Raw genomic sequence first — 14,080 nt, 5'->3', positions numbered from 1 at the left:
GCTAAAAGTTCACATACACCCTCTGGGGACATCCGAGACTTGTGAAAGGAGCATTATTGGACCCCTTCAAGAAAATCAACTTCCTTTCAGTGACTGAATCTGGACAGTTTTCTGAACGCACAAGAAACATAATTATGGTAATTAGTGGTTTGAACAGATGTCTTTCCTGTATAACCTTTTAACATTGGGCTTTCTTGTGAGTTTAATGAGAATTACAAGAGATTTGATGTTTCTGTGCTGTAATACGAATCGTCCTGATAAGGAAACGTTGCTTTGGTTGCCGAGCAACCGCACTCATCGTCTTGTTTTGATTACTGATATCAGTCCACTCAAGGCTGATGATGATGTGATCAACACTAACATGCCTCACAACACATAATTAGAAAGAGTAATTAAACGTACGGATGATCGGTTTTAAAACATGAATTCTGGGTCTGCTCTGTCCCTAATTTCATACTCGCTCGCGGCTTTTGTGAATCTCGTGTATATTGTAAATGAACCATACGCATCTGTTTCATCTGAGTGGACTAATCGATGATGACGTTGTTAATAAAAACACAAGAGATGGGAATGCTTTGCAACATGGCACAATTTGCAAAGTCCACACTTGAGACTTTGTAACAACTAGCAGCTAGAAAACACATTTGTTTGCCCCATTAGTTCTCAAAGCAGCTAGTAGGTAGCTAGTAGGTCGTTAGCTTTCCGTAAAGTAAAGCGTAGTCGCATAATATGACATTTACCCTCAATAATCCAATAGCTTGATTCTAACTGGTTTGCCTCATGTAACTATCCGTAAAAATAAGTTTCCATTAAAATATTTAAAGTCTCCCTGACTCTGTAGTAAATAATTGTATCCCTTAAAACTCATCTTTGATCACCAAAATTACATTTTTAAATGTTTTTTCCTTAAAATTCTTCATTTGAATGTAAGTCGACCCCCTTGCCTCGTTTAGTATGCGCAGTTCTATGAATATGCAAATGAGCCCCGCCTCCACTCACTCAGCTCGGCGATCCACTGGTTGACGACCACACATTGATCTGATTGGTTATAAGGTAGTTTTACATGCACATATCATTCAGAAACGGTATTTCAGTAAATAAATACTGGTACAAAACATAAGAGATTACACTTATTATTTGTGCATCACAAATTACACTTATAGTTATATATATATTACACTTATAGTTTATTTGGGCATCAATTTAGGATGGGTTCAAGTCCGCTAAAAAATTCATTCATTCACATAATGTTCTCTCTCTTAAACTGTGTAAGTGTCAGCTTTATCATACAGTATATGGCTAAAGAGTTTGCTCAGTTTGCCGTTTTATTCCAACCATTACTCCTGATCAGAGGCTTCCGTAAATATTACGTTTATGTGTTTCAAGTCGGTGTAATATTTTGTGTGTAAGTTTGTAAGTTTAAACTTTTTTGTTGCGCCCAAATCTTCTTTGTTCATTTTACACTCGATGTAAGAACTTCTTTGTTTGCTTGCAGTGAACAAAGTGAGGAGGGATCAAAACTTGTTGACATGGAAGGAAGATGTTGCTATTGTGTGGTTGTCAAGCTTTTGTCTTTGTGTTTTAGTCACGGTCAGAGGGACACGGCTCAGATTCTGCTGCTCAGAGGAGCCAAGTATCTGCCCGATAAGAACGGGGTCACGCCGCTGGACCTGTGTGTGCAGGTGAACACACTCCTACTGGAGCCTCATCACTCTTCATTCATAGCTTACCGTAAAACTTCAAATAATACCCCTTTCATTTCTTTTCCTCCTTCTCCATATCTTCCAAAGAAGCTGCGGCGTATCGCTAAAATGTAAACAAATACTGCGCTGTCTCTCTTTTGCTATTTCTGGAATGTTTAGTCGCACCTCTGTGAAGTTCTGAAGGTGTTGCCCCTGGCAACCGATGGCGTCTCCTACCATCATGGCCGACCAGCTCAGACCCGCCCAAATCAACCTTAGCCCGGCACAGACCCCGCCCAAATCAACCCAAGCCCGGCTCAGACCCACCCAAATCAACCCTAGCCTGGCTAAGACCCACCCAAATCAAACCAAGCCCTGCTCAGACCCGCCCAAATCCTGCTCAGACCAGCGAAAATCAACCCAAGCCCGGCTCAGACTCGCCCAAATCAACCCTAGCCTGGCTAAGACCCACCCAAATCAACCCAAGCCCGGCTCAGACCCTGCCCAAATCCTGCCCAGACCAGCGAAAATCAACCCAAGCCCGGCTCAGACTCGCCCAAATCAACCCAAGCCCGGCTCAGACCCGCCCAAATCAACCCAAGCCCACCTCAGACCCCGCCCAAATCAACCCAAGCCCGGCTCAGACCCGCCCAAATCCTGCCCAGACCAGCGAAAATCAACCCAAGCCCGGCTCAGACTCGCCCAAATCAACCCAAGCCCGGCTCAGACTCGCCCAAATCAACCCAAGCCCACCTCAGACCCCGCCCAAATCAACCCAAGCCCGGCTCAGACCCGCCCAAATCAACCCAAGCCCGGCTCAGACCCGCCCAAATCAACCCAAGCCCGGCTCAGACCCGCCCAAATCAACCCAAGCCCGGGTCAGACCCTGCCCAAATCAACCCAAGCCCGGCTCAGACCCGCCCAAATCAACCCAAGCCCACCTCAGACCCCGCCCAAATCAACCCAAGCCCGGCTCAGACCCGCCCAAATCAACCCAAGCCCACCTCAGACCCCGCCCAAATCAACCCAAGCCCGGCTCAGACCCCGCCCAAATCAACCCAAGCCCGGCTCAGACCCGCCCAAATCCTGCCCAGACCAGCGAAAATCAACCCAAGCCCGGCTCAGACTCGCCCAAATCAACCCAAGCCCGGCTCAGACTCGCCCAAATCAACCCAAGCCCACCTCAGACCCCGCCCAAATCAACCCAAGCCCGGCTCAGACCCGCCCAAATCAACCCAAGCCCGGCTCAGACCCGCCCAAATCAACCCAAACCCGGCTCAGACCCGCCCAAATCAACCCAAACCCGGCTCAGACCCGCCCAAATCAACCCAAGCCCGGCTAAGACTCGCCCAAATCAACCCAAGCCCACCTCAGACCTGCCCAGATCAACCCAAGCCCGGCTCAGACCTGCCCAGATCAACCCAAGCCCACCTCAGACCCCGCCCAAATCAACCCAAGCCCGGCTCAGACTCGCCCAAATCAACCCAAGCCCGGCTCAGACCCGCCCAAATCAACCCAAACTTGGCTCAGACCCACCCAAATCAACCCAAGCCCGGCTCAGACCCGCCCAGATCAACCCAAGCCCGGACCGGCCCAGATCAAACCAGGCTCAGACCCGCCCAAATCAACCCAAGCCCGGCTAAGACCCCGCCCAAATCAACCCAAGCCCGGCTCAGACCCACCCAAATCAACCCAAGCCCGGGTCAGACCTGCCCAAATCAACCCAAGCCCGGCTAAGACCCGCCCAGATCAACCCAAGCCCGGCTAAGCCCCGCCCAAATCAACCCAAGGCCGACTCAGACCCCCCCAAATCAACCCAAACCCTGCTCAGACCTCCCCCCCCCCCCCCCCCCCCAAATCAACCCAAGCCCGGCTCAGACCCGCCCAAATAAACCCTAGCCCGGATAAGACTCACGGTTTGTTTCGATATGACACAGTGGTGTCACTTTTCGGTACGTTTTTGATACAGTTTTTGATTTTTTTTTTTTAATATATATAATTTTTAAATAAGTGTGAGATTTTCTAAATCTTGAAACTTTTATAAATGTGGATAATATTTGAAGGATGAACAAATATTGTTTTGGTCATCACATTAAAAATAACATTATATGATAATTATTAAAATTTGGTCACACCGATTTGCAATGAGTGCTGAACCGAAAGCCTCGTACCGAACGGTTCAATACGAATATATAATATATATATATATATATATATTGCTATTTAAGTTTCATTTTTAGTTTTATTTCAGTTTTTGTTTTTATTTCCAGGTAATAGTTTTAGTGTTTCATGTTAAGCTTATTATTTATTGCAAAGGCAACATTTCTAATTTTAGTTTAAACTTTTTCAACAAATGTTTATATAATAGTTTATTTTAGCTTAATTTCAGTTTACAGTGAAATAGTATCTGAATGTTTTAATAGTTTATAGGGTTGTGTGACGATATACTCATCACGATTCGATACAAATCATGGGACTGAACTGACGATACGATGCTATTGATATTTTAAGCCAAAATTAAGAAGAGAGGTTATGATCATTACTTATCTTATTAAAATAAGATTATTATTATTTTATTATCATGACCCACAAATATTCCCCCAGTGCATTATTATACATTGTTCATAAAGTAGTGTAATGTAGTGTCACTGAAACTCACTACAGTCTGCGTGTCGTTGTGAATCTGTTCATCATATAAAGCCGTCGTGTCTCGTCAGAAGACTTAATTTAGATGAAACCACTCAATCGACTATTTTTACGATGCCTTTATGACATTTTTTGGGATCTTTTACGTTTTAGAGAAACAGGCTTTAAATAGTGCGACAGAAATCTCTCAGGGTTTATAAACTATATCTTTATGTGTGTTTGGAAGCTGAACGAAAATCGTATAGGTTTGAGACGACATGAGAGTGAGCACATGATGACAGAATTAAAATTTTGCGGCGATTTATACCTTATAAATACAGTAAGCTGAGTCTTGGAGCAAATCACATTGTTTGCATATCTCGTTACAACCCTAGTTTTAGTTTTAGCTAGCGGTACTCGCACGCAGGACACTAAAGCTGGTGTGTGTGTGTGTGACTGCAGGGTGGTTATGGGGAGACGTGTGAGATTCTCATCCAGCACCACAGCAGACTCTTTCAGACGCTCATACAGATGACCCAGAACGACGACATTAAAGAAAACATGGTACGCCTCTCTTTTCCTCATCTATCTTTCTCCATACGTTTATGTACCTAAATGCCTGTTTACATGTTGAATATTATTTTGGTAACACTTTACAATAAGTTTCATTTGTTAACATATGAACTAACATGAGCAATACGTTTGTTACTGTATTTGTAAATCTTTGTTAATGTTAGTTAATACAAATACAGATGTTCATTGTTTGTTCATGTTAAAGGAGTAGTTCGCTTTAAAAAAAAAAAAAAAAAGTTTTGTTGATAATTTACTCACCCCCATGTCATTCAAGATGTCCGTGTCATTCTTTCTTCAGTCGGGAAAAAAAAAAAAGGTTTTTGATAAAAACATTCCAGGATTTTTTTGTCCATAAAATGGACTTCAATGGGAACCAAACGGTTCAAGGTCCAAAAGACAGTTTCAGTGCAGCTTCAAAGGGCTTTAAACGACACCAGACGATGAATAAGGGTCTTATCATGCGAAACGATCGCTCATTTAATAAATAAATAACAAAGTTTAAGTTTTATAAGCTCAAATGCTCGCCTTGCTCTGTTCTGTGATGCGCATTCGTGACTCTCCTGTTCGAAATCGTTCATCAAAATGAACCAAATGACTCGAAAAAAGATTTGTTCATTTTGATGAACGAGTTCGAACAGGATGATCACAGAACAGAGCAAGGCGACCATTTGAGCTTATAAAACTTAAACTTTGTTATTTATTTATTAAATGAGCGATCGTTTCGCTTGATACGACCCTTATTCATCGTCTGGTGTCGTTTAAAGCCCTTTGAAGCTGCACTGAAACTCTCATTTGGACCTTGAACCGTTTGGACCCCATTGAAGTCCATTATATGGAGAAAAATCCTGGAATGTTTTCATCAAAAACCTTAATTTCTTTTCGACTGAAGAAAGAAAGACATGGACATCTTGGATGACATGGGGGCGAGTAAATTATCAGCAAAAGTTTTATTAAAAGTGAAATGTTAAGATGTATGACGTTTATTAATGCCATTGCTATTTTAATAATGTATTAGTAAATGTTGAAATTAACGTAAACAAAGATTAATAAATGCTGTAGAAGTTATTACATTATTAATTCATGCTAACTAATGTAGTTAACTAATTAAACCTCATTATTTCTAAGCTACGGCAGGTTCTAGAATATGTTTCTCAGCAAAACGACTCGAACTACCAAAGTATCCTGACCAGCTTGGCTGACGTGGCCACCACAAACGGACATAAACTGCTGAGGTGCATCTGCGTTATCCACAGTTTTCATGAAGTTCCTCCTCTTCTTTAGGCCTTCCTTTACTCAAATCTGTTTCTCACTGTTTAATTCAGCTTGTCCAGTAACTTCGAGGTCCAAACCAAGAGTTTTCTCCGGATTATCCGGATCTTCTGTCATGTGTTCTGCCTGGGACCGTCCTCCCCAAACAACGGGAGTGACATGTGCTACAACGGGAACAAGACGCCCCGTAGCCAGGTGTTCAAGGTCAGTGTTCAGATGCTTAAAGAAAGTAATGTTCTGTCATTTTGTCATTTTCACTCTTTCGGTTCACAGGAAATGTTACTCTTTGTTTGAGTCGCATCTGGGAACGCAACATGAGCCAACCATCTTCCCGAAATTCCTAATGGAATTAAGTCAACCATAAATGTTAATATTGTCATTTTACTTGTTTTATAAAATAATAATAATGATGATGATAATTATTAATAATCAGAGGTAGAGGACTCGAGTCACATGACAAATTTAAGGACTTGAGATCTAATGACTCGAGACTTGACTTGAACTGTATGACTCGAGAATGACTAAAGTAATGAGATTATTGTTTATGGCAGCATCAATAGCGCTGACACAATATTAAAACATCTAACATTTTCATACAAGTAATGACACTCAATGTCCAGATAAATACAATATAATCAGACAGATACTGTATATTGACAATTTCACTTCATTTTATATAAAAGATCATATGTAGTAGTGTCCAAAAAGTGATGTTCAGAGGGGATATTTGTTTTTAATGATCCTCAAAATATCCAAATAAATATTTTAAAGGGGTGGAGATGGGTAGGATTAGGGGTGGGGTTAGGGATCAGGGGGCGGAGATGGGTATGTTTAGGTATATGTAAGGATCTGGATCCAACTCCTCCCCCTGGATTTCGTGTTCTGCAGTGAGGACCATCTCAAAATATAAGGAAAATATTTTCTATTTTTTTAAATATTTTAAATATGAGGGAAGAACAAAACATTGAACTTGTTTAAGTTTAAAATTTGTCTGACAAAGTTTTTTTTTTTTTTTCTAGACCACTGTAATATACTGCAAGTAAGCGATAAGGTTCGAGAGGCTGTGCTGTATCGTGACTTGAGTATTGAGTATCTCGCAGTACAGCACAATTGCTTTTCTAAAACGGTTACAAAATACTAATTTTAAAGTCCCCGTGAACCGGAAGTTGCAAACGACTTTTCTCCAGTGTTGTGACGTATTTCGGAGAGAAACGGAATACTAAATGAGGCAAAATAGTGGGCGTGGCTTTTTTTTCTAACTAGCACCTGATTGGATCTAGAAAAATGGGTGTTTCATTCTGAAATGGAGGATGACGCAAGTTTACACACGCTGTCAATCAATGCTCGCTCGGCGCTCGCAAACACACAGCAGCTGTCAGTTGGAGGGGCGTGGTTATGGATGTTAAGGAGACACCCAAACCGTAAAGCCTACATCATCGGGCAAGGTCCTCCAATGCAGAGGGGAGGGGCATTTTCAAACTTTGATTAAAGATTACGAAGCCAAACATTTTTTTTTGTGTGGATTGACTTGCATGTATGAATTGTTCACCACAAAACGATCAATTTAGGCAATCAAAGTAAGTATGGTAAATTTTGATTTCATAGGGACTTTAAAGCTGAGAAATATGTGTCAATGCAACTTTCATGAAGTAAAATCACTAAAAGCCTTCCTTCCTTCCTTCCTGACCGCGAACAGCAACAGAAGTGACATTATTACGCCTTTATATAGTTTATGAGTGAGCGAGTCAGTAGAGAAGACTTTTATATTGAAAGGACTGAAACTTGTGAACACGGATAAGTAAGACGCAACTGACAAATGGCTAGCGTGTCAATTCGCATTTACATGTGAACTTTATAAGTGGACCCAAATGCTTGAGTCGGGTTAATGGGGAACACAGGAGAACTGAGCCAGCTCATAATGTAATAAACATTGCATTACTAATGTAACAAAATGTTCATTAATAATCTTTAATCAAATCTTGAGCTCAAAATGTAAAAACAAGCTTTTTTAAACATGTTTGTAGAATATAAAGAAGTTTATACGACAACCATTCATGTGATTAAATGGCTCATAAATGATTTAAAAACATTTTCCTTTAATAAAAAAATGTGTTTCTGGGTTATTAATCATTTTTGTACAATATTTATCAAAATGTTGAGTCACAATGTAGCCTATTTTTGTTTACGTTGCTAGAGTAGTGATGCATAGAACACATAGAAACACAGCTATTGACCAATCAGAATCAAGGACTTGAACTAACCGTTTTAAATATTGGAGACATCACCTGGCCTAGTGTTGATCGTGATTTCTCTGCTCTTGTGTTTGGTCTAGCCCCTGGAGCTGCTATGGCACTCTCTTGACGAATGGCTGGTCCTCATCTCCACTGAGCTGGAGAAGGAGAGCACAGACGCATCCACCTCATCCTCAGGAAACGACATCGCCTCACTCTTCCTGAAAAAGCAGGAGGCGGACCCCTCGGGATCCAGCCAAAGTGCCCCGCTGTTACTGGACGCCAGCTCCGTGATGAAGACACCCGAGGGTTACGCCGACGGTCAGGACGTCATCTCGATGATAGCCAATCGCCTGAGCGCCGTCATCCAGGCCTTCTACATGTGCTGTTCCTGTCAGATGCCTCATGGGTAAGACTGACCTCAAACTCACACCAGTCCACACAAAACCACTGTATAAAATATATTTCTAGCCCTCTGTGGAACAAACGTATTCTGACACCCTTGAAAGGGGTTTACACAAAGACAGGCTCGAATCAGCTTTATTAAAAATGAATCTCAAGCATATTATAAAGGTTTTTAGTTGTTTATCAACCTGGATTTGGCCGTGAAATATAGCAGCACAGCAAAGTAAAGGTCATGTTGTCAGGTTAAACAGCTTTGTAGGAACACACACATCATGGCCATATTCCAGGATGACAATGTCAAGATTTGTTAGGGTTAAAACTGTGAGAGAATGCATGAAACATCACCTCATGTTCATTAATAATCTTTAATCAAATCTTGAGCTCAAAATGTAAAAATAATGTTTTTTTTTTAAACGGCATTATACATGTTGGTACAATATAAACAAGTATATATGACAACCATTTATATGATTAAATGGCACATGAATGATTTAAAAACTTATAATTCCTTTTAAAAATGTGTTTCTGGGTTATTATGACTCGTACAAATGTACAAAATGAAAATTTGTACAATATTTATCAAAATGTTGAGTCACAATGTAGCCTATTTTGTGAACAAATGTATTATATTGAAAGACAATTATATTGCTAGTGGGTTCATGATGTTATAAATGTCTTATAATAACCTATTACATAATGTGAAAGATGGTTATTAAATTCTGAATTTATCACATTATGAAAATGTTATTGCATTAATAATTATATGATTATTGCATTAATAATGTAATGATTATCACATTACGTGCAGTTATTATGTTATGAATGGTTTAATAATATGGTTTAATCGTCGCCCGACACCACAGGCTGCTTCTCTAATGATAATGTTATTAGATCGTTAAATCGCTCTTTAATTTATGCATAATTCATTAACTCCGAGACCCTGCTCTCTCCTTCTCTGATATCAAGCATGACCTCTCCTCGATTCATCGAGTTCGTCTGCAAACATGATGAAGTACTCAAGTGTTTTGTGACAAGGTAAGTCAAGAGCATCTAATACATAATTTATAAATCTGTTAAATTGCTTATTAAAGAATAGTTTAATGAGGAAAAAAATATACTACTTAATCTCTTCTTCATCTCATCTCTTCTTCTATACTATGAATGTTCATAGTGACCGCATCTAAGGGTCAGGAAGATTATTAGGAAATTATTACTTGTATTCATCAAGGACACTTTCAGTTGATCAGTGACATTTAAAGACATTTATAATGATACAAAAATAACTGTTATTCTTTTGTTTTTTCTATTCATTAAATAATCCTGAAAAAAACACAAAAGATCAGAAAATCTGATGCAGCTCGACTGTTTTCAACATCATAAATGTTTCTTGATCATCAGATCATCATATCAGAGTGATTTCTGAAGGATCATGTGACACTGAAGACTTTGATCATGTGACTTTGAAGCTTTGATCTCAGGGATAAATTACACTTTACTGTATATGCGTGAATAGAGCAGAGACTAAAAAGAGGAATAAAAAACATCTTTTGGAAATTGATCTTAATGCCTTAATTTAAAAAAAAAAAAATGAGGGAAACTCCAACCTTTAAGGACACCAATTTCCTTTGTGAATAAATAATATATCGTAAAGAAATTAGGTTCTGGTATCGTACCGAAGCCAAAATTATGGTATCGAGTCAACCCTAATACCTCGGTATCGATACTAAATCGATACCACAGTCGAATATAAATATAAATTTAAGTGAATTGAAACAATTTTATTACAAAAACAAAAGAAAAAGTATCAATAAATAAATAAATAAATTCACTCAAGGAACATACAGTAGGTCAAATTTGGATTTTGAGGAAAAAAAAACAAAAACCTGAAATTATACAATTAAAATAGGTTCATATCTATAATAATAGATTAACATATAATAATAATAATGATAATAATAGAATAATGACATGACATGTAAACCATTAGCTGTCATGCATCAACAGAGAATTATCAACATTTATAGCATTTATTCATCTTGGTGTTTGGGATCATAATTTGCATATAATGCATTACATAAAGTAATGTTAACATGCTAAACATGCATTAGTATATTAAATTTTTTAGGTCATTTTATTACTGATTGAAGCAGATTAATAAATGCTATAATATTGTTAGGTTAGGTTACATAATGAATGTTGACAAATTGTAATATTAGTAATATTCATATCACTTATTCCTCCATGGGTCGCCACAGCGGCAGTAATATGCCATTAATTGTACTATGACTTTTATTCTTTATTCATTCAAATTCATTTAATATGTTTGTTTGAAAGTGCAAAAATTATGAGACCCAAACTGAATTGGTTCTAGCGTGTCATGCAAGAAGATTTTGATCTTGCGTGTTTACCGTATCATATTTAATTGATAAGCTTTTATGTATGTGCGCTGTTCAGTGTTCAATAAAAGTCTAAATTAAATCAGTCGAATGATGAACTCACTCGTCGGTCTCTGAACTCTTTCAGCGAGTCAGGATGAGCATACTGCTCTCTCTATTTATTGATTTCGGGCGTGTAGAAATTTGAATGAGCTTCGTTTGATCCATCGTGTTCCTCCGTCGTCACCGTTTGCCGGTGTCGCGTGAACCGTTTTGGAAGCGCACTGCCCCCTAGAGGAGAACTTCGAAACAGCAGCGCAACAAATACCGAATTGAACAAAAGGATGATATTGTGCCGTTTGAAATATATTATATATCGGTATTTTTGCAGTAGTGGTATACCACGCATCCCTAAAATAAATAAATGTTCTTCCTTAAAGTACAGGATGCATAAGCCATGTTAAATTCCCATAGAGGGGCAGATTTATATTTTTAAAGGACAGTTATTTCATGGATCCAGGATACTATGCATCCTGACAAACTTCCCTCTGCCTATATTTGTAAACGCTTTCTTACAATTGCTCTTTCATTATTCCCAGGAATCCCAAAATTATCTTCAACCACTTCCACTTCTTGCTGGAATGTCCTGAACTCATGTCTCGCTTCATGCATATCATCAAAGGCCAGGTAAGCATGACTCCTGAAACTATAATATAACTATATATTGGGTATAACTAAATAATGGCGCGCTTGTGCGCTTGCATTGAAGTAATAGCCAATATTAAAAAGCATTTGGTGAACAGAAAAGACAAAAGTGGAGATTTTGGACACAGCCATTGTTATTTTCTTACATGTTCTGTGTGCTGAATTGATCTGTCCACCTAAAACACATTTTTGGTAAAAAAAAAAAAAACCTTTAAATGGATTCCCTATTTTCGTTTTCGATATTGGTGTTGGTTGGTCCGATCGATTGTGCAATCGACTTTCGAACGTAAAGTGACAGCCCTACTGATCAACTTTCGCTCTATGATGGTTAAAGTTTGCGATTAATCCAAGAATTATGTGCGTACCGATTAGCTACGATCCCTAGCATAAAGACTTAACGATCGCCATCATGTTTGTTTATCTCTCTTCCTCAGCCATTTAAAGACAGGTGTGAGTGGTTTTACGAACATCTTCTGGCCGGACAGCCCGACTCGGATATGGTTCACCGGCCGGTTAATGAAAATGATATTCTTCTTGTTCACCGAGGTAGAAGAATTTCCACATTACGATCCTTCATTTTTCTGTCTCCACTTCCTGTGTTCATGTATTTATCTTCTTCTTTCAGACTCTATATTCCGCAGCAGCTGTGAGGTCGTGTCGAAGTCCTCCAATGAGAAGCTCAAACAAGGCATTGCCGTGCGGTTTCACGGTGAAGAAGGAATGGTGAGCTTGTTCTCGTCATCCAGGGATATCTCGATCTTAAAGGGATAGTTCACTTTGAAATGAATTTATGGTATGTTTTAGCTTACCTCAAGGGCATCCAAGATGTAGGTGTCTTTGTTTCCACAGTATTTTCAATTTTGATATTTTTAGGTCAAACCGTTCCAGTCATATAATGGTCACCACCTCAAAGAGCATGCTCAGAGAAGTCCAAATTAAACATGATTTAATGACTCGTAAATGTAAGTACACATTGATGACCTAAGACACGAAACGAGCGGTTTGTGTGAGAAAACGAACAGTATTTATATAGTTTTACCTCTTATAATCATAGCTACGTCCAAGTGATCTGAGGTCGCGGGCGCTTTGTGGCTGTGGTTACGCGAGGTAAAAACGATAATTCATTTTCTCAACGAATTATTGCTAGATTTTACTCCACCAAAAAGTCGTGTCAAAAACCTTTTGCGGAAGACTCAGAATTTGAATCTATTTCAGTTCCCGACCCTAGAGCGCCTGAGTTATCTAGAGAGCGGTCCGCCTGACAGAGGGCACTTCTTCACATGAACCGCACAAACAAAGCAATCTCATTCTCAGCAGAGTTTTAATCCAACCAAACCTGCCAAATGTAAACACGATCGATGAAGGCAGCATTAACTCACTTTAGATCAAGAGTCTTCTATATTTGTGCGTATATCGGCTATTTTACACCATTTTAGATTATTTTATCTCTGTGGGTTTGATGCAAGAACAATTTCAAAAGATAATTGCAACTTTTTTACCTCACAATTGCGAGTGTATATTTCGCTATTCTGACTTTATAACACACAATTAAGACTTTATAATTCACAATTAAGACGTCATAACTCATAATTCTGACTTTAAAACTCACAATTCTGACTTTAAAACTAACAATTATGACTTATAACTAAGAATTCAGACTTCATAACTCATAATTCTGACTTTAAAACGAACAATTATTACTTTAAAACTAACAATTATGACTTATAACTAAGAATTAAGACTTCATAACTCAGAATTCCGACTTTATAACACACAATTAAGACTTTATAACACAATTAAGACTTGATAACTCATAATTCTGACTTTAAAACTCATAATTCTGACTTTAAAACTAACAATTATGACTTTAAAACTAACAATTATGACTTATAACTAAGAATTAAGACTTCATAACTCAGAATTCTGACTTTAAAACTAACAATTATGACTTTAAAACTAACAATTATGACTTATAACTCACAATTAAGACTTCATAACTCATAATTCTGACTTTAAAATTTACAATTCTGACTTTAAAACTAACAATTCTGACTTTAAAACTAACAATTATGACTTATAACTAAGAATTAAGACTTCATAACTCACAATTAAGACTTTATAACACACAATTAAGACTTTATAACTCACAATTAAGACTTCATAACTCATAATTCTGACTTTAAAATTTACAATTCTGACTTTAAAACTAACAATT

The 14,080-nt window shown here is 38.6% G+C and overlaps 1 protein-coding gene across 1 annotated transcript in view; it reads left to right on the top strand.

Annotated features, from left to right (window-relative positions):
- Nucleotides 1-14,080, top strand: part of hace1 (HECT domain and ankyrin repeat containing E3 ubiquitin protein ligase 1) — a 33,882-nt gene that overhangs the window by 7,229 nt on the left and 12,573 nt on the right. The window contains exons 8-16 of the mRNA XM_039651254.2: nucleotides 1,586-1,682; nucleotides 4,770-4,871; nucleotides 6,006-6,112; nucleotides 6,203-6,353; nucleotides 8,482-8,789; nucleotides 9,752-9,820; nucleotides 11,760-11,847; nucleotides 12,300-12,411; nucleotides 12,491-12,588. Of these exons, the coding sequence (XP_039507188.1) occupies nucleotides 1,586-1,682; nucleotides 4,770-4,871; nucleotides 6,006-6,112; nucleotides 6,203-6,353; nucleotides 8,482-8,789; nucleotides 9,752-9,820; nucleotides 11,760-11,847; nucleotides 12,300-12,411; nucleotides 12,491-12,588 (1,132 nt within the window). The remainder of the gene's footprint in view (nucleotides 1-1,585; nucleotides 1,683-4,769; nucleotides 4,872-6,005; nucleotides 6,113-6,202; nucleotides 6,354-8,481; nucleotides 8,790-9,751; nucleotides 9,821-11,759; nucleotides 11,848-12,299; nucleotides 12,412-12,490; nucleotides 12,589-14,080) is intronic.

Source organism: Pimephales promelas, chromosome 12 (genome assembly GCF_988280905.1).
Source record: "Pimephales promelas chromosome 12, fPimPro1.hap1.1, whole genome shotgun sequence".
NCBI classification, from domain to species: Eukaryota; Metazoa; Chordata; class Actinopteri; order Cypriniformes; family Leuciscidae; genus Pimephales; species Pimephales promelas.
Note: the sequence above shows the minus strand (reverse complement) of the source record. Positions and strands in the feature narration are given on the sequence as shown.